This window comes from Platichthys flesus, chromosome 2 (assembly GCF_949316205.1).
Source record: "Platichthys flesus chromosome 2, fPlaFle2.1, whole genome shotgun sequence".
Classification (NCBI taxonomy): Eukaryota; Metazoa; Chordata; class Actinopteri; order Pleuronectiformes; family Pleuronectidae; genus Platichthys; species Platichthys flesus.
In genome coordinates, this window is record NC_084946.1 from 14,785,678 (window position 1) to 14,806,170 (window position 20,493).

General features: G+C 41.8%; 3 protein-coding genes across 4 annotated transcripts; 2 read left to right on the forward strand and 1 right to left on the reverse strand.

The window, feature by feature from the left end:
• Positions 1-1,759: 1,759 nt before the first annotated feature.
• Positions 1,760-5,392, reverse strand: tsfm (Ts translation elongation factor, mitochondrial). The gene is made up of 6 exons (XM_062400299.1): positions 5,243-5,392; positions 4,787-4,939; positions 4,526-4,654; positions 4,305-4,427; positions 3,425-3,506; positions 1,760-2,697 (listed from the first exon to the last, which is right to left on the reverse strand). The coding sequence occupies exons 1-6, from the start codon at positions 5,291-5,293 to the stop codon at positions 2,294-2,296; spliced, it is 942 nt and encodes a 313-aa protein (XP_062256283.1). The 5' UTR covers positions 5,294-5,392; the 3' UTR covers positions 1,760-2,293.
• Positions 5,393-6,530: 1,138 nt separating this feature from the next.
• On the forward strand, positions 6,531-10,946 carry endou (endonuclease, polyU-specific). The gene is made up of 9 exons (XM_062400311.1): positions 6,531-6,639; positions 6,764-6,886; positions 7,012-7,134; positions 8,347-8,518; positions 8,631-8,833; positions 9,991-10,104; positions 10,192-10,298; positions 10,386-10,528; positions 10,609-10,946. Exons 1-9 carry the CDS (start codon positions 6,582-6,584, stop codon positions 10,721-10,723), a joined length of 1,158 nt encoding a protein of 385 aa, XP_062256295.1. The 5' UTR covers positions 6,531-6,581; the 3' UTR covers positions 10,724-10,946.
• A 5,056-nt stretch (positions 10,947-16,002) lies between these two features.
• On the forward strand, positions 16,003-19,139 carry LOC133973603 (neurogenic differentiation factor 4-like). Of its 2 annotated transcripts, XM_062411570.1 has the most exons (3): positions 16,021-16,092; positions 17,103-17,166; positions 17,435-19,139. In XM_062411570.1, the coding sequence occupies exons 2-3, from the start codon at positions 17,164-17,166 to the stop codon at positions 18,437-18,439; spliced, it is 1,008 nt and encodes a 335-aa protein (XP_062267554.1). In that variant the 5' UTR covers positions 16,021-16,092; positions 17,103-17,163; the 3' UTR covers positions 18,440-19,139. The 2 variants fall into 2 exon arrangements, with proteins under 2 accessions (XP_062267563.1, XP_062267554.1); XM_062411579.1 differs by lacking the exon at positions 17,103-17,166 and having other exon boundaries at positions 16,003-16,092.
• The last annotated feature ends 1,354 nt before the right edge of the window (positions 19,140-20,493 follow it).

The window sequence follows — 20,493 nt, forward strand, 5'->3', positions numbered from 1 at the left end:
AGCCTTACTTTAAAAGTTACTTTAGATTTTTGCCTTTTAGAAACTAGATGATTGTTAGAGAATAACCCAGTACGTTTTCCAACCTTGTCTTTGAACGCCTTACAAGAATCACAGTCTGCTGTGATGTCCTGAGGCTGCCCCCTGCTGGCTGCTGGGTTCCTCTGCTGCTCTAACTTGGTTTGTGCAGCTTGTGATTAACTAAAGTTGTCCATGAAAGAAAATCTTTAATATCCTTCAAGGGCAATTTAATGTACAACCAGCAATCAGTGCACGACAAAAATAAACAAATATAAAACACAATATAAAAACCCTATAGACTAAATAGCAGGGGAAAATGAGCTTTTAATAAATTAATTGATAAGTTGACCAACAGAAAATTACCCGTCAACTTTTTAGATATTCTCGAAACATTTCATTCTACTTTTAATTTCCTGTTGTGATTCTAATAATTATTAATGTTGGTGACATTTCCTTGTAAATTGGGTGGAGGTTTTATTACCTCTGCTAAGGTGGTTATGTTTTCATCTCTGATTTGTCAGTTAACAGGTTTATGTAATAAACTACTGGACCAATAACCACACAACTTGTTAAAAGGAAGCTGCATGGATCAGAGATGAACCTATATGGCTCTGTTTGAGCTCTACTGAGTGCCAGTCTAGTAAATGAATCTGGAATCTTCTCTCAAAAAACATTTCCCCAGCCCCATAGCGTTTGTAGTGTGAAGCTAGTGAGGTGTTTTATAAAGATGTGATCGAAAACGTCAGAACAAGTGAATCCACTTTATTTCAGCATGAACAGAAAAAAAAGGAGTTTCATTTCACTTCACAACAGTTCCTCATAGAAGCATGCTGCATACAAAGAGATGTATGAAAACCTACTCATTTTGGCAGCATAGTAGGAACATTATAGACTGCGGTTAGAGTCAAAGATGAATCAAAAAAGATTAAATTAACAGGTGCACAATTCAGAAAGCACCGCAAAGTAGAGGAGGAGAAGAAAGAACAATATAGAGGTAAGAATCACCCCGATTGTGGACATCATTAATGTTTATTTGTATCGAAATGACATGTTATGCTATCAGTACAGGACTCTTTTGATATATTTTATTATATATTTTTATTGTTTTTTATAGCTTACAAATTTGTCTGCCTGTGTGTGCATCTGTATACAGTTCAAAGTTCTTGGGGATGCATGACAGTTTGCGTGTGTATGTTGGCGCCAATTTGAAATCTCGCCTAGGGCGCCAACATTACCAGGGCTGGCCCTGACCAGTGAGCTGAGCTCCCAACTACGGTTCGGAGCCGAGACACTGGCCAGAGAAGAAAACACTTGGAAAACGTTGCTTGATTGGTCTGCATATGTGTGCCATGAGTGATGGGTAATGTAGTGCGAAGTCGAGTTAGTTGGTTTAGATTAAGCTACATCACGGACATTTTACGGGCACTGAGCAACGACATGGTGAAAGCATTCCATTTAGACAGCGTCTCAAAGTATGGAAATGTCCAAAGCGTTAGCGAACAGGTAGGGGTGGGGCACGTGACAATTCTAGGCCAATGGCTGTAGGGTTTTGTGGGATGGCAGGCTCTCATTAGCTGATGAGTTGGCATATCAATGATGAATGAGGAAGGGGAGTGAAGAATACAGGGGTGGATGATAGGAGAGTTGGAGTTACGAACAAGAAGTGTGATGTGTTCGCTGGACTTTAAGAAAGTCACACATAAAGAGAGAAGTTTCCTGTCGTCTATACGCGAGGACGCTACAATATGAACTTGTTCACCGTTTAAAATCATTATTTGTCATCGAGTTGCGTTAAGTTCATCTTTTGCGTTCGTTCATGCACAACACTTTTTTTATGCACAGTGCATTAACAAGTGTTTACCTTAGGTACTTCTGTCACCTTGGCTCAAAATAACTAATTTTGTAATTTGTATGAAGAGTATCAAACAAGCTGGACCCATAAACTCATCACAACCTTACATCTTAGCGACATCTCTTTCAAATTTATCTGCAAATACAAGTACGGAGAAATCAACCTCAGATACAAAATATGAAGAGGACATCCCAGAGAGTTGTTTGATTTAGAAGTTCATATGGACAAAATAATGAAAGCAGAGTTCACTGATTTAAAAAGATAATAAACATTTTCATTAAAAACATTTTATTGATGAACATGTTACAATGGTTGTAGTTCTTTTAAATGCATAATCTGTGACTGTCTGAATGTTTCATGGTAAATTGACATATGAAAAAAAGACACAGGACAAATCCTATTGGATAAATAATTTCTTTCCTCTCATTCTGTTTTCTCACTGGCGGCCTCTCCTGCCTCTCCACACTGAAATCTGACAAAGTCTAACACCCGAGCCTGTTGACCCCTGAGGAACTGTGCTACTGTCCTGCTAGGGTCTCCCTGGAAGGTCTGAGGCAGCAGACGTGTCTCGCTTTCCCCGCAGGACAGGTCATCCATGTTGCCCAGGGACACAGGGGCCTCTCCCACTATGTGCTGTCCCAGCTTCCGACCTAAAGTTTCACGCTCCGCCTCCTTTCCACCCTGGAACACGATCAGGGCGCCATACCTCCCCATGGCCACCTCAGTCTGGCTGCTCACACCGCCGTGCACATACGACCCGATGTGCCACTCAGCAGGGACACCAACCGTCACCGCCCGTTTCACCGACATGTTCTCACCAAGGCGACCTGAGACGGAAGGAAGGGAAACATGTTTTAACCATGAATGTCCCAATAACATAACATGGAAATCATTTTTATCAACAACCAAGTTGGCTGCCACTGATGTGGAGAAGTCTAATGAATCCAAGGTGGAGAGAGTATTAAACAAAATGGAAAAAGTGGACACCAATTGATTAACTTGCGTATTCTTCTTCTTCTTCTTCTTCTTGTGTGTCTCACCATTACTCCTCCCACCCCTGACCTCCTCCATTTACCTCTGCCCCAACCAGTCTGACTTCTCAGAGGACCAGATCATGGGTGAGTGTCTACTTCCAATCCTGAGATTTGTCTCATTGTTTCGTAGTGGCGTAGTAATAATGAAATGGCTTGATCACTCTTCACCTTGTAGCTCAACACGTGACTGTTTACATCTCCCTGTCAGTCAGTGATCGGGACATTCCATTGCTCTTATTGGTTAAACATCTGTTTTGATCACTGATCATAACCCTTTAAAATCTAGAAATGTTATGCTGTCAAGCAATTGTTTTTATTTAAAAAACACAAGCTTGGATTTAAACAAGTGCTTGGTTTCTGGACCAAATCTACTGGATTTCGAAATGTGTTAATTTACATCAGTGTTGAAAACCCAGTTTTAAAAAATGCTGTAAATGGAGCATGAGGGATTCAGGTTTTAAAACAAATAGAGTGTGAAACTGAGATGCTTCACTTTGGAGAAACCCTTTTTCTTATTTACCTATGGTTAGAGCCACCTGGTCCCCAAGTGAAGCTCCTTCATTTGCACTGAGTTTACTCAACTCTTCTCCTGGCAGGACACTCTGAAAACAGATGCATACATTAGCATTCACGGCATAGGAAAAGTTACTCTCTTGGATCTGGACTCGATAGAGATATCACACTGATATCTGGTGCATATAAATCACATCACACACTTTGAGCTGTGATCAGCTCTACTCTTTTATATCTAGGGTATTTCAGTATTGACATGAATATTCAGACACTTTGCTACTATTCTTTTAAACAAATGCCTACATTGAAGGTTCCTTAGAGCCACAGTGCCCCCTGTCATCCATTACTTATTTGAAGGTAAGCAAATAAGCATTTCTTTCAAGATGTCAAAGTTGCGTAACTGTATTGACTCTGATTGTATAGACTGTATTGTAATCTGAACCTTCCCCATTCCACTAAAGCCTATCACTTTGTGATGAAGTATATTGTATTAGTCTTAGTTAAATCACCAGTGTGTAAGATTGAGGTGTAAGGGATCTGTTGGCATAAATGAAAGTTGAGAGGGAGAATATCACTAGTGTGTTTCATTTAAATTGTACAAATTGTTGTTTTCTTTACCGCAGAATGGGCTTTTTATATTTAAATACTTTGTATTTGAATTGGGAGCCGGTCTTCTCTACGGAGCACACCATGTTTGTAAGAGTTCTCTTAACTTGACAAATGAAATATCATCAGAGTTTTTATAAAACTGAAGGTGACCAAAGGATCTCTTTCTGGTTTTGAGGGGGAGGGGGAGGTGAGGGGTGTTCAGCTGCAACATGGCTTTAACCACTAGATGTCACCAAATTCTACACACTGAACCTTTAAAGACCTTTGTGTGACCGTACTTTGATAAATCCTGTCTGGCTTTTGGTTTTATTCAGATGGTGAGCCAAGGCGGCAAATGCCACATCTTTAACCAGCTGCTGGAACTTCTCATTTCGAGCAACGAAGTCTGTCTCGCAGTTCACCTGCGTGAGACACACAAGAAGAAAAACCAGAGAATTCACAGTCTGCCAAAGCCATCCCTGATCAGCTGAAATGACAATGTTAGTAACAGCCGCCTTACCTCAACCATAACTGCAGCTTTATCTCTTATAAACAGACCGATCAGACCCTCTTTGGCTCTGCGGCCCTCCAGTTTGTTTGCTTTGCTCCAGCCCTCCTTCTGAGCCTGCTCGTGCAGCCAGGTCTCTGCCTGAAAGTCAGAGATATCAGTCACACTCTCAGGAAAGCTGGTTGTTTCCACCTCTCCAGCCACAGTTATATTGTCTTGTTGTCCGACACCTGAATTGTGAAAGCGGAGGGGGATAAAGAGGAGAGCCGTTACCTGTGCTGTGTCATTGTCAAACTTCTCCAGTGCTTTCTTGCAGTTAATGAAAGTGTAGCCGGTGTTTTTCCTCAATTTCATCAGGAGGGCTTTGTCCACAGCCAGGAGCTGACAGCTGCTGTGTAGGGACTGGACATGTTGGCCCAGACTGACCTGAGGAAAACAAGATGTTACCCACAGCGTCACAAGCCCAGGGACAGAGGGTAACTGTCTGTAGAAGACACTGAGATGAACACACCTCGTGCACAACTGTTAACACTTGAAGACAAATATCGAGATGTCCAGCCCCAGTAACATCACATCAAATGAATGAATTAGCAGGACACCTCATTGAAAGTGTCCCAGTGACGTTGGCTGGTAAATCCTGAAGTACAGCAGCTAACATGCAGAGCAGCTACTGGCAGATCAAACTGGAGACACGACACGAACACTATGACACAGTTTGAGCCTGCTCACCTTTGTAACATCACGAGCTGCTGTTCTGAATAGAAAGGTTAACGACATCATCACACCCTGTGTAAGTGAACGGGCTCATGTAAGATCAGTGTCATTGAAATCCACGCTGTGTCAGGATGCCGGGAAGGGACAAACAAGACGATGTGCGGGGGGTCGTTATCGCTGCTTAGCGCCCCCCACAGCACCGGAGGACGTATAACTCTCCAGTAACTGTCTTGTCCTTAAAAATAAAATATGATTAAAATTTTTTATTAAAAATTAATATTAATATTTATATTATGTTAAAGGCATTTTTGTTACTTTGTTACTCTGTTATTCTTTCTTCAAATTAAACGATCATTTGAAAGTGTTGCAAGTCAATCTATGATAAATGATTGTGAACGACTCTATATGATATCAACCTTGGATTTAAATTTCAATTAACAGTATTTAACAGTAAAATTTCAATTAACAGTATTTAACAGTAAAATTTCAATTAACAGTATCTTTTAACAGTGACACAGTGGTTTAACCTGAAACTATCCATATGATCAGTTAAAATGTGTTAAAAAAATGTTTTCTCCATCTTTTCCTACTTGGTTCAAAGTGAATGTGCGATTTCGAGATAGAAAAAAACCACAACCCTGACAAACTGCACAGTTGGCTAATTCCAAGAAAAATGTGTAGTTTTTCTTATGTGGGTTAGAGAGAGAAAGGCACCGATAATTTCAACATTATACTTTTTTCTTACGTCTAAAGTCCTCTGAAAATATTGTCTCTTTGCATTTTGCCGCGTGGTATTTGTCGTTCTACAAGAAACATGTGATCTCAATGTGCTGGGACATTGAGCTATTCTGGGTTATCTGAGCTATCATGTACAAACCCTGTGAAATACAACATCTGGTCAATGGGAGCAGAGAGACTTTCATTTTACCTTAAAAAACTTTCATTCTATGTTGGTTGTCATTGCTCTACCATAGAACGCAATACACTGTTAATACTTATTTATTAAATATTATACATATTTATTTTGAACATAAATCTAAAAAAAATCTATATCTGATATCACAGTTCATACTCTTTGATCTTTTATCAATATGTTTAATCACCATCTGTCGCTGCAGAGCAACTGTACAGTGTACTTTCCCATGCACTTTTTAAAAAAAAGGGTTTTATTTCATGGATAAACAGCAGCTTATATCTCACTTTATAGAATGTATTTTGTAACACTGAAGTTACTCAGCCCTGTGGGCTGGGTTAAAGAGTCTTGTGTTTGGATTGGTCAGGTGAAAGTTGCTTTAAAAGGGAGAACACGCGTTAACCATCAGTCTGCTTTGTTTTCAGGAGCTGCTGAGTCAGGATGAAGGTCATTGTTCTCCTCACACTTTGCGTGACCCTGATCTGTCAGGGATATGGCAGTAAGATATTTATTCTGTTTTATTATCACCAAAACCCTCATTACAGGTTTATCAATAGCTATTTAACATATGTAGGATATCACTGCATCACTAACCTATTCAAATCTTCCCTCGCTGTTACCAGACTCCCTGGACTCGTGTCAGGGTCGGTGTGGTTATGGAACAGACAATAACTTCTTCTGTCAGTGTAACACATCCTGTGAGCGCTTCGGAGATTGTTGTTCAGACTACGTAGAACAATGCAAAGGTGAGAGCCAGGAGCAAATTCTCGCTTTGTAATTAATCATAAACAAATTTTAGAATCCTGTGGAAAACATTTTATTTACCATTTTGCATCTTGCCTCTCATCATGTCTGCTTCTTTTCTCTCCAGGTGGAGCCACATCTTGTAAAGGCAGATGTGACGAGAAATACAACTCTCAGAACAAGTGCCACTGCAACTCCAAGTGCGACCAGCACAACAACTGCTGCAACGACTACACAGACCTCTGTGGAGGTAAGACCCACCATGTTAAACCTGTTGCCCACTTCATCCCACGTGCAGTACTGTTTCCTATCACTGTCACCTGGACTCATATGACACCTGGTGACTTTCACATGGTGGAAATCTGAGCAGTCAGCAGTTTAACAATGAGACCAGTGTCTGTTGTTTGTGAAAATAACTTAAATCTTTGGTTTGTTTGTTTGTTCATTCAGTTTATCTGGGAATATCACACTCTAATTAATGACTATGTATACTATGTTGTCTAAGTTTGCAGCGGAAAATACATTTACAATTATAAATTATAAATTTATGTTCTTAGTACAAATTTGGAAATGTCCTTGAATATTTCTATTTCTTACCATATAATTGTACACCACTAGATTTCAAAGGGAAATAAAGTTCAGCAATACACACATTTGTTATTTGTAGTTACTAGTTATTTAAAGATGTTATCACATAAGAGATATGAAATACATTTCTGAAATATCCAGGATTATTAAGGATTAAACTAGTGGTCAAGTATCGGGGTCAAATGTCATATTTCAGATGTCCATGACTTGTTAGCAGCAAAGGGATATTCTCCCTCTCAACTTCTGAAATGGTTTCATAAGGTAAACAATAGTTTTAAGCTCAATGAAGTCAAATTCACCAGTAGTTTACAAAAAAAATCAAAAAAATAACAAGACTTAACTCAAATATTACCGTGACTTTTTTTTCTCGTCGCGCATCGTTTTTATCTTGAGTATCTGTCTCTTTACTTTAAGTGGACTATTTTTCATTGTGGTATCTGAAAATGTTATTACGTCTCCACCACTGGTGATTATGCAACCAGCCTTCACCGGTCAAAAATTCAATCACTATATGACCAGCAGGTGCCACTGTCGTGCTATATAACATGTTGGACATATTTCTTGTTCCTCAGCTTCACCTGCTCCCTCTGTTTTAATAGTAGTTGTAGAAGCAATGAGATCATTTTCTACAGTACAAAACGTAGCAATAATGCACAGTAGATAAGCTGGAGTGTTAGAAACAAAAAAATACTTAATTTAAGTGGATTGTTTAAAAAGCACAAGTACTCAATATAGAGTAGCCCCTTTTAGTGTGTATTATAACTACCATATTACTGTTTTAGTGTTACCTTCCAACACTGGTTAATTCCACTTTGGGTACAGAAAAGCATACATCACCATCACATTTAACCATTTCTATCTTTATTTTCCACAGGTGATGCAGGAGGTGGCAGCGGTGTGATCACTGATGCTGATATCAAGGCCATCTCTGAGGTGCTTTATGCACTTGACTCAAACAAGGCCACGGCCTCAGAGCTGATCATTGACCCTCAGGCTTTGGTGCCCAACTCTCAGACAAGCTCGCAGAAAGATCTCTCCTCTCGGCCGTGAGCAGACAATCTTATTAGCGCAGCATCCTCTCATTGGTCCTCTTGTTCTTGATCTAGATGTATTTAGCTCCGTGTCTGTGTCATCTGGGGTTTGTGCTTGCACTTCCAGCTTGTTCCGCTACGTGGACGGGGCGCTCCTCTCCAGACCCACGTATGCTGCTTTCCTGGCTGTCCTAGACAACTACTTCAGGATGACGGGACAGGCCGAGGACTTCAGCCCGCAGCAGGTCGCTGAGCAGGAGACTTTCATCAAGGAGGCCATGTCCAACACTGAGCTGGGCAGGGAGCTGTTTGCCTTCCTTTACACAAAGGGTAATAGGTCCATGTATAATGCTGATTCAGCACTGCTCATATGGTGCAGGGTGACGTGTTTGCTGGAGTATTGTGAAGTCCAACACTATGTGGCCACCTTCAGACAAAACTGAGACAAATGCACCCCACAGGCCAGTACCTCACATCACCCATTCTACTGATAAACTAGAAAAGCAAATAGAAGAGTCAATGTCCATTTTATTTATTTGGAAACACTTAAAACCACTTGATTTGTACAACAAGAAGACAGTGACACGTAATACATCAGAGTACAAGTACAACAAATAAAATAAGGTATACGATAATAAAATATCAGCCGAGACATAAACATTTTCAACTCGAGGAAAAGGCCAAGAAGAACAAATGTTTATTTAGTAACGATTTGAAGTAGAGAGGGGGCAGATCTCATTTGGAGTGATAAGCTGTTTGGGACGACTACTGCAATGGCAGTAGTCGTCCCTCTGGGTATGAGCCTTGTTGTAGGAACATCCAGGAGCAGCTGAGTGGCTGATCCCAGCTCTCCCAAAATGGAGTGTGAGTATGGAGAATTCAGCCAGGCGGTGCAAGGCCACAGAAACATTTTAAATCGGAAAAAAAAGTGTGCAACAGTCCCCTTCAATTCAATGAAGCGGAACCACATTGTACACGATCATAGATATCAGTCCTCTTGATTTAATCAAGATCCATGAATTATTTTATCTGGGAAATTAATGAAGAAATCAAAAAATGTCCTCTGTGCCAATGCTTAAGAAGGGTCAATTCAATTCCTGGATCCGCCCTCTGATCTGGATCCTCAAGAAAATGTCATATCGCATCCTTCCACCAACCTTCACGGCTGAGGTTAAAACTCCAATAGTGCAAGAAGTTATTATCAGTTTGGTTACACCTGTTATTATCCTTTGTCATACTACTACTTGAGGGATGTGAGTCAGTGAGTAACTGAGAAATGAAATTGAATACTCATGTTTTTATCACTTATTTGTTCCCAATTTGCCCCATTTAAATAAAATGCTGGCCACGATTTGAAACGAACCCATGACTGTAGGCTTCAGACAACTTCGGTACTGAACAGTATTCAAACAGTATGTTGTTTGTATTGATGAGCTATGTCTCCACAGCCTGGTGTAGGGCTCTAGAGTAACATTCAACTTTTTCAGGTGTCTATGCATCGGAGGAAGAGTTCCTCCATGATCTGAAGATGATGTGGTTCGGTCTGTACTCACGCAACAACGGCCAGATGGACTCCAGTGGCTTTGAACACATCTTTGCAGGTCTGTCTTGGAAATATAACAGATGTCTTGAAATTTTTTTTTTTTTCATGTGTGGATCGAAATATAATAATACTTTCTACATGACAGGAGAGATCAAGGGAGGAAAAGTGTCTGGTTTCCACAACTGGATCCAGTTTTATATTCTTGAAAAAAGGGGGAAGCTGAACTACTACAGCCACAGCTTCAATGGGCCTGTAAGCATCCTCAATAAAGACCTGAATATGGTGTTTAAGTTGTGATCTGTACAGCATCCCCTTTACTTTCTTTACTTCTGCTCTCAGTGGACGACATTCCCTGATGTCATGGGGATGCAGTTTAAGTGGGATGGCTACTTCAAGCAGGTCGGATCGGCCGTCATCGGCTGCAGCCCTGAATTCGACTTTGCTCTTTACAGCCTCTGCTACATCACACGTCCCGGAAAACAGTGAGTACATCTACGCATCCTCTAACGTCCTACAGCCTCTGATTGGATATCAGATTTTGATCAATGTCTGTCATCCTCAGGTGTCGTCTGAGCCTGGGAGGAAAGCAACTTATCATCCAAACCTACACCTGGGACAAAACTACCTATGGGAATGGGAAGAAGTTCATCGCCTCTGGCTTTCCTTCATCCCCCTGAGGCTTCCATCGGCTGAACACTGAAAGTCTTTCTGTCAATCATTAGACTCATTATATAAGACACTTTGAAATAATATTCCCAAAAGAAGCAAGTATGTCAGTGAAGTATGAGGCATATTTCATTTGCAAAGTTAAGAGCTATGGGGTGATATGAATATATAACACATGCTGATATTCATTCCCAACAAGATGTAATAAAGCAAATTACCTAATAATTCAACAAACGTTTGTCTTTCTGTCTGTTTTGCAACATATAGCTCACGAAGCATTCAACTCATTGGTTTCCCGCTTAGCATGCATATTTTTTGTGGCCCTGGGAAGTTCAGCGTAAAATTTGGTGCAAGGTGGACTTGCCATTTTTCTTCAATATTAATGAAAATTTAATAAAACAGGTGACCAGCGTTCTATAGCAGTCATTGGGGCGGGGGGGTGTGCCTTAGTTCGGAAAGCAAGTTGGAAATTACTTCTTTTAAATCCTTGGATAAACCCCATCAGTGGTCGGCAGCTGGATCTCCGGCAGTTTTTTTATAGTTTGAATATTAGTTCACCGTATGAGACACAGGCATAAAGCACAGGTGCTGATCCCCGTCATGGCAACAACATTCATAGAATCACTTCCTGTTTGGCAATTTGTCCTCAAAGTAAAAGCGTCTGAAGATTGGGTAAATTGCTTAACAATTAAATAAGAAATCAAAATCAATTTCATTTTATTAAAAATCATTATAAAAACTTCTTAGCAGATAAACAGGGTAGATTTGAACACAGAGTTGTTTCTAACTTCGCTGACCGAAACCATATTGCAACATGTTCGTAAATCCTCTGTACACAACTTCCTGCAGGCCAACAATAACAAAATGATATATTGTAAGGCTGTTTTAGGAGGACTCACTTATGACAAGGAACAATTCTGAAGTAGCTACAGATGATCATCACAGGACAAGAGAGCAGAACATTCCAAACAAAGAGGTTTAAAACAGACTGTTGCACTGGTAGAAATGAATATGTATATTCTGTATATCCTCAAATATTCTTTTGACACCTGCCTTGACTGTTGCATAAATACAACAGTAAACAAGACATTTCTGAGCAGTCTTACAGAGCATGAGAATGTGGCGCTCTCCCAGGGGCATGATCGACCGGTGCCTAATGGGGCAAAAGATGGGCGTTTACACGCTCTGAGCAGGCACAATACTGACACCAACCCTTCAGTGGTAAGAGCATGTGTGCATTTGACACAATCGCTTATTGTCTTACTTAACAGTAAAACAAAACAAAACACCACACAAAAAAATCGGTCGTATGTGGTATGAACCATAGAAACAAAAAGACATAAACAGATCCTGTTCTGCTTGACCTGCTCTGAACAGTAGCCACCAGCTAAACCTGCTCTTATCAGCTGTCCATAAAGCTGTGTGTCTAACTCCCCAGCGTGTGTGTGTGTGTGTGTGTGTCCAGCTGGGATGGGGGTTGATTTTACTCTTTCATTCATCTAGGGTGACTAACAGGATAAATTCGAGTCTGCCGACAGAACAGGGGGACACACTCGCTGCCTTGTTTAAAGAAAGTATTACAGGAGATGGATCTGCCACTGATCCCATTGTCCACCGATCTGTGTTCATTCACGCAAAACGAGAGCACAAGACCAGTCAGCTTGCAGGAGAACTCCGGCGCCTTCAGCAATTCATCTGAATCCGGCCTCGAGTGTTACGGCAACGTGACAATAAAGTTAGCCCAGGGAGGAATTTCTCTGGCAGTTTTTGTTCAACAAGCATTGATTTTCTGAGCTGGTGACTCCAGAAATTAGAAGAGTAAATCTTCTCTCTTTTCAGTCTGCCCTCGTTTTTAAAGCCCCAATGGAATCAAATTAAATCACAGTGGGGCAAATAAAAGAAAAAAAGATCCAATTGTTTCTTTTGTCACTCACACAACTTCATAATCGAATTATAGCTGGCCACCCGCCAGCATGTCCTCGCATCTCCCCCAAATGGGCTTCTCCCGGCAGATCCCGTGAGCCACCTGACTTTTGTTTTGTAATTATATTATCCCGCTCTCCCTTTGGCGTGTTGCGGCTAATGGCTGCGCGGGGCTAGCCCAGCTGCACATGCAGAAACAAAGCTGCTTATGGGGCCAGACAATGGACCCGTGGAAAAGAGACGCCTGAAGGCGGTCAGCCAATGAGCACGCACAACAGGGGGCCAGCAGAGGGTTTAGGGCAGGGTTAAGGGGGTTTAGGGGTTCAGGCAGAGTGGGGGGTATCTTTTTTACCCACTAGTGAGGTTCATCAATGAGATGGTTAGCAGGAGGACACATGGTCAACATCAACCCTGTTTCCCCAGGGTCGGTGCTCGGCTGGAGGGAGGTTCAAGTTTGGCTTATAGGTGCCGGCCATTTGTAAAGTTGATGGGGGACCATGAAACACAGAGCAACGTTCATTCTCTGGAGGTTTTTGTTTGCTTTCCAAACAATTTGACAACGGCTTTGTCACTGGTGTTACAATAGAATAAAGTTTGAAGTGGATCCAGACATGTGCAGGCTTGGTCTGTTGCAGTGACCTTGTTGGACTTTTGCAGCAGTCACAGTATAACCAAGGTTCCTGACATTGAAGGAAGTAAATGTTATCTATCCTCATCCCCACACGTGAACACACACCCACACACAAATACACTGACAAACATGCCCCTCATGCTCCAGTGTCGGTATCTCTCTGAGGACTTCCAGTATGACAGATGGAAAAAGCCATCTTTTCCCCACTACCACACATGGAAACACTGGGGATTCAGAGGAAGGTCATGTTTGTGTGTGAACTGGAGTGAAGTTTTATCTGTCCTTCGTTTTTCTTTTTCTTTTTTTTATAAACTACATCCCCACCTCCCAAACATACCTAGATAGGGCGAGGGAGGGACTGTTGCTCCTCTGTGCAACGCGACCATGCTGAGTGAGCCGAGCAGCCAGTGGAGAATAGATGAGCATCTGAGCCTCGGACCGCTAAAATAAGAGACGTGTTAAAAAGAAGACCATCTGCAGGACGGACTCATCACGTGTGGCCTTCACTGGGGGACCTGGGGACACACGTACACTTCTGCTCAGCACCACTTGTAGAACATGAAGAATGGACGACATGCAGTAAGTGGGTCAAACTGGAAGTAGGAACAATGAAGGGGCAAAAAGGGGACATTTTATATTGTTATTTATCCAATTCGGATCCAACTCGTACATCCAAAACAAAAAGAGCACATTATATTGTAATTAAGAATCACAAACTTTGTTGTGTGTGCGTATATATGCAATGGGGACAAAAGGCCTCAGCAATCATATTCCCCTGCTAGATCCACTCTGGGGATGGAAGAGGCCAGGCTCTGTATTCCCATTTCAGGCTGCAGGTGTGGAATAGGAATGGCAGGGACCCATGGGGCAAGGGGTGGGGGAGCAGTGGGAAAGGTGGTCGGCCTGGGAATGAACTGGGAATGAGACACACATACTTTGGGAGCACAGGCAGATTACCTCGTAATGTACCTCAAGCCTCTCTGTTAGAGCTCTAGTGTAAATACTAATTCATTGAATTAAATTTATTTTAGATAGTGCATGGTCCTAAAATGAACAAAATAATAATTGTGACTACTATTTAAAACTCATGTGGTGTGTGACAAAGTTTGAATGACACATTGCACAGTTGATACTTTACAGCAACTAGAAGCTTCCACTCAGCTGATGCTCAAACAAGCTGCTTAAATCACCTGAATCAGCCCATTAACTTGAGGCTTTTTCCACCGATTACGTCTCCATCGTTGCTGCACTTTGGTTAAGTTTCACATCTTTTAGTGCATGCTACTGTTAGAACACGTTTTGCATTGTAATTTATCAATGCACATTATTTAATGTTGTATTAATGTTACTGTCACGTTATAAATGGTAAAGAGTTATTGTCATTTCCCCCCAACACATTTCATAACAGCCTGCAGCTGAAATATACTGAAAAAACTTAAAAATACACAAAATAGGCAACTCGTAATATACTAATCATGTAAAGGTCTGCTCCTATATGATATATATATACATATATATCAAGGGAAATATGATTTGAATATCACAGCATTATTTTAAGAGGACATTTCTTATAATGCTTAACTTATAATAAGAAAATAAAAAATAAATCCATTTGTTTGAGATTCACTGGGTAAGCAAAAATGTATGGAGTCAGTTCTTGTGGCCTATTTCTATTTCTAAGGTCCAACAAACACTTTCAGTGACATTCCAGTGTTGTGTTTGTGAAAACACAACCTCATTGACAAACAGTGAGATTTGTGTTACAACATGGAATTTCCAGCTTAAGTACTTGCTTGAACCAAGTTATCATCTGAAATAAGCAATACATTTTACAACTTTTAAAACTGAAAGACAAGTGAACACATTAATTCAATGTGTCTCCTTGGCCAACATTGAAAAGGGGCATGAGGCTTTAAGCTCCAGAGAGGTGGGGGTGAATGAGTCCCAAAGTTATATTACCCATGTCTCTGCACACCTCCTGTGACCAAACTCGAACCGTGGGGTCAGTGCTTCCTCCTGGGTGACATGAACTTGCTCAGCAGCCTGTGTATCTCGCGGTGCAGAGGGATGGATGGCTGGAAGAGGGGATAGAGCAAACACCTGCTCACACGCAACTTCAAGCTGTCACATACAGTTAGGCTCAGCCGACTGAGCGCGTCTCGCCTCTTCTCCATGCACACGTACTGAGGATTTGGCGGCCTCCCCCGCAAAGCAACAAAGACCCAGCACGCTCGCACGCACACACGCACACACACACACATGCACAAACACACTCCAACACACCTTAACCATAGTTACTACTTGGCAAAACCTTAATCTGAACCTAACCTTAACTTAAACCTAACGTAAAAAAAAAACTAACCTTAATTTACCCTTAATTTAATCCTTAACTTAATCCTTAATTTAAACCTTACCTAAACCTCCCAACCACTTTTCTTAACTTTAACCTTAAACATGCTTTCAAGCATCCCCATGATTTGTATCATGGGGATTGCCCCCCCCCCCCCCACCGAGGAGGACATGTCCCAATTGCGTTTAAACCGATTTAGGTCCCCACAACATGAGTAATACATCGAACACACACACACACACACACACACACACACACACACACACACAGCGGAGCCTCGAGCGCCACGGGCCGGCCACGCGCGCGAGCTCAGGCGCGTCATCCTCGCAGCTGAGGGGGGAGGAGCTTATTTAACGCGGAGTTTAAATCCTCCCGCAGCGTGACCCGCACTGACACAGTGACAGCAGCAAAGTGCGGCGCCACTTCAGGGACACAGAGAAAACTTCTTTAATAAGTTCCGGAACTCATCAGCTCAGGTAAGGTGGACCTATTATTCATTTAGTTCCTCATATGAAAAAGAGGATGGAATTTATGGCAATACATGTCTTTAATATTTCAGTTTTATTAGTTTTTACATTCTTCTTTACTTTTGAAAAAGCCTTTAGAGCGTTGGTTTCCTAAAGTCAACAGGCCATGAGTGAATTCATCTCATGAAAACACACAAATGGATTATCTTAATATAGAAGACGCCATTTAGCAATTAGCTGCTAAAGCACGCAATCTGTGGCGAGACGTCATTTTGTCAGGCTCTTGGAAAAAGTCTATTTCAATTCAATCTGAGTCCTGTGTCACTGATCTGGGGGATGTCGATCTTTCCTTTAATCCCATGGTCGCCGCTTCATCCGCGTAGCAAATCCTGCGATGGCCCAGATTGGAGTCCTGTCAGTGACTTTATCCCGCAGGGGCATTACCATTTCACAAGGTGACCGGGATTACCCCCAGAGAGAGGGTGGGGTGGGGGGAGGAGAGGGGACCGCAGATAATATCCATATATAAAGAAAAACACTAAAACCAAATAGATAAAAAGGTGAAAGGTTTCGACCAATCAGAAGTGCCTATGGCTGAGGTGGGAACTGTCCGGTGCTGAAACAGAGAACGTAATTAGACTCCATCAAGTCAGACTCTATTAACATATTATTATTTAGTTTAACACTTTACAATATTATATTTTCTGTAACTTTCCTGTATCATGAAGGTCCAACTCCTTGTGTTATCCATGCGGCCCGCAGATAAATACTGAATCATGTCCTTTTCTATTGCTCTAAAAATATTATACTCAATTTAAACACATTGGGTCTTAACATACTTTATTCTATAAAATACTCAACTAGAGTACGTTTTCAGTTACAGAGAGAAAACCTTCTGCACTTTAATAAACTATATGTAACAACCCTTCAAATGAAAACCACTGAATACTGAGTATTTATTGTTGTTTGTTGAAAAGTATTTATTGTTGCTTGATTTATCCTTAACTGAAAACCACTAGTGCTTCAACGTGACGAAGATCGAGACGTTAGGACTCGCCCGCAAAATCCTGCATAATTCTCATGGTATAATATAGAAGTATAATAATACAATGCTAAATTTACATCGTACCACTCTGAACGGCACATATCCTGTAACACCATACAACTAAATATGTTTATAGTGGGATATGCATTTTTCATATTGTCCCCAGCAACTTAATTCACAGATTAAGTAAGTGCAGAGAATACAAAAACACAACAGGTTTACTGTGCTGATAGAAACCTCAAATTACTTTTATGTCTCTAGATTTTCTAAAGTATTAATCTGGATGTTTTCTCTTTTATTTTTTAGATTACTATGATGATTAAACCGTATACGAGACAAGGTGAGGGAGAGGAGGCCGTCAGCCCTCTGCAGTGGACAGATGAAGACATGAGCTCACCTGATGGGGACGCGTCAGTCTCATCACATCACTACAGAGAATGTGAAACAAACCAACAGGACAGGGAGATGGGGAGCGAAGATGTGGAGGAAGACGATGATGATGAAGAGGAGGGCCAGGAGGATGAAAACAAGTCCAAACGACGAGGGCCCAAGAAAAAGCGCATAACCAAAGCTCGGCAGGAACGTTTCCGTGCTAGGCGTGTAAAGGCTAACGCCAGGGAGCGCTCACGCATGCATGGTCTGAATGATGCTCTGGAGAGCCTGCGCACCATCATGCCCTGTCACTCCAAAACCCAGAAACTGTCCAAGATCGAGACGTTACGACTCGCCCGCAACTACATCTGCGCTCTGTCCGAGGCCCTGGAGGGGGGCCTGTCCACGGAGAGCAGGGCTTTCATGGAGACGCTGTGTAAGGGCCTCTCGCAGCCCACCTCCAACCTGGTAGCGGGCTGCTTGCAGCTGGGACCTGGTACTGGCGGCGGGATGAGGCCTGAGGACAGACATGGTGTCCGGGCACAACCTGCTCCTCTTGGTGGCGTGGCGAGCTACTCCTCTCCGGGTCTGCCCAGTCCGCCGTATGGCACTTTTGACTCTGCTCACCTGCTTCACCTGAGGGCGATTAAAGGAGGTGCCTACGAGAATCACTCGCCACACGAGTATAACGGCGGTGGCGTGGGGACCCCTCCGTATGATGGCCCTCCTACACCCCCTCTGAGCATCAGCAGTAACCTGGTGCCTAAACAGGAGCCTTCACCTCATTACCCACCCACACACCACTACTCCCCGACCCCTTTGGACCAGGGCCTGTATCAGCCTCAGAGCAGCTATGACGTACACTTAGAGGGGGCATATGATGCCTACCATCCACAGCACATGCCCCCCCGACATATGACCTCCATCTACAGAGACTGAGGAGGGTCAACAGAGTCAACTAGTCAGTACACCCTGACTGATCGAGTCCAGAACACTGACGTCTCCTGGACGTTAACACAGAGGGATCCATCTTGTCTGCTTGTTGGTTTCAAATGTGTGGAGAACTTGTTGTAATGAACCTGACCCAAACCAATAATGTTTTTTAAAAACTGATGGCCGAAAGAAAAAAAAGACTCCACAAGTCCCAACAGGAAATCTCGCTTCGGCCATTTTGTCTAGATGTTCTGTTACTGTAATATCAGCACTTCTTCTGTAGCTTTGGTACCATCAGATATTCTACATAAATTAAAGTATTTTTTATTTATTCTCTAATTTAATAATGTGTATATGGAATTTTGTTCTGATTTGTCTGATTTTCCTTTTGTATATGTTCGTGGTCAGAGCTTCTTTTTACTTTGTTTCTTAGACAATGTGTCTCTTGCATTATCTTTCGTTTGTGTTTACTCTTCTTTGTTAGGTATTTTTATTTTGCACTCTACAGGTAGATGCCCTAGCATGACGTAACAGATTTTTGGAAGGTGTCTGCAGGATGAATGAGAGAAGTCAAACCACAGCATTCTCAGGATAACACTGTGAAAATCGAATTTCCAATAGAGTTTGTATTGGATACCATGTCTTTGTCTTTTTCATTTTGTTTCTTTTGGAAAAGTTGATGTTTATTAAAATATTAAAAGTTCAATTAGTCCATGAATTACTTTGTAGATCAATAGATGGAGAGATAGAGAGAAAGATAGAGTTTTATCAACCATCAACACTGAGGTCCTGTTTACTCGCTTCATTCTTCCTCAATTCTCGCCACAGATCTCGGGGGTTTAACTGCACTAATCCTTCACCCGTCTTTTAATGACAGGGCGGATGTGCGAGGCAGGATTGTAAGATAAAGATTTATGATTAACATGGCCGCTCGGTCAGACAGACTTCCTTCCTTACGGACACTGGGGGTAGTATATTAATCCTGATCTGGCCACCACTCAGACCACAGTTTAATTGTCACACATGTAATAAACTTGACTGTACATTTATGTGCATAACCTTTGAAGCACATGCAAAGACAAATCAGGGACATGCAAATATATTACATCTAGATTAAATTGCATAGGAGATGCCAGACTTTCCCCTTTATTTGATTTCAAAGCAGGAGAGAATCTAATGATTAAAAAGTAATGGGGAAATATTCGATAGAAACAGGTGGAAAAATGAGCAAATGATCAAGCTTGAAAATGTACTGTAAAAGTAGACTAAATCGAAAAGTGGGTAAGACTATTAGAAAAAGTTGCAAAGATCTCACCCAGTTGAGAAGAGCCACTTGTTGTGATTGATGGTGGACGTTGGTCAGTGTGAAGGCCACCCACTGAGAGGTCAGTCCGAAGGGGTCACTAGGTCACACTGGGTCAGGGATCTCTGGTGGGAATGGTCTGAAAGGGTCATGCTCATCAGTTGCATCATCATTTAGTTGGTATAAATTTACTTTTCTGTACAATCTGTCCATGTGAAACAGTGGATGTTGGGTGAGCATGATGTTAGACGTTGTATTCTGGATAAAGTGCTCATAATCCTGATAAACATGCTGATGAACATCCCGCGCTTGACCTGCAAAGGGAGAAATATACAGCTTTGTTTTCACAAGGATTAGTATAAGCCTGTGTGTGTGTGCGTGTGTTTGCAGTGCATTTGCACTACTAACTTGAAGCCGCAGGATGAATAACAAAAACAGCTCTTTGGAGACCCTTTATTATTCCCCAGATATTGTCTAGAATAGTCTTTTTTCAGCCACATGAAAGATAGCGGAGACAATTTTTTAGGGTGAAAAAAAACCCATTTGTCTTTTGAAAGAGGGACTTTTTCACCCAATACAATGCATTTGGCCTTTTTGACCCTTGACCCCTGGGATTGTGACTCTTATCTGAATGAGCCCACGACGGCAGCAGAGCTATATATCTTATGTGCTACTAGTATATAGGCCAGGACACTTATGTAAAAGAGACAGTTAATCTCAGTGCGGCAGCTCCTCGACTAAATACGAGACATTTGGA

Bases quoted from the DNA above. Each gene is read 5' to 3' on its own strand.
- tsfm (XM_062400299.1), bottom strand. From the start codon at position 5,293: ATGATGTCGTTAACCTTTCTATTCAGAACAGCAGCTCGTGATGTTACA. The intron at 4,940-5,242 runs GTGAGCAGGCTC...TGTTTTCCTCAG, and splicing joins CAGCTCGTGATGTTACAAAG to GTCAGTCTGGGCCAACATGT. The intron at 4,655-4,786 runs GTAACGGCTCTC...TCTGACTTTCAG, and splicing joins TTGACAATGACACAGCACAG to GCAGAGACCTGGCTGCACGA.
- endou (XM_062400311.1), top strand. From the start codon at position 6,582: ATGAAGGTCATTGTTCTCCTCACACTTTGCGTGACCCTGATCTGTCAG. The intron at 6,887-7,011 runs GTGAGAGCCAGG...TTTTCTCTCCAG, and splicing joins CTACGTAGAACAATGCAAAG to GTGGAGCCACATCTTGTAAA. The intron at 10,299-10,385 runs GTAAGCATCCTC...TTCTGCTCTCAG, and splicing joins GCCACAGCTTCAATGGGCCT to TGGACGACATTCCCTGATGT.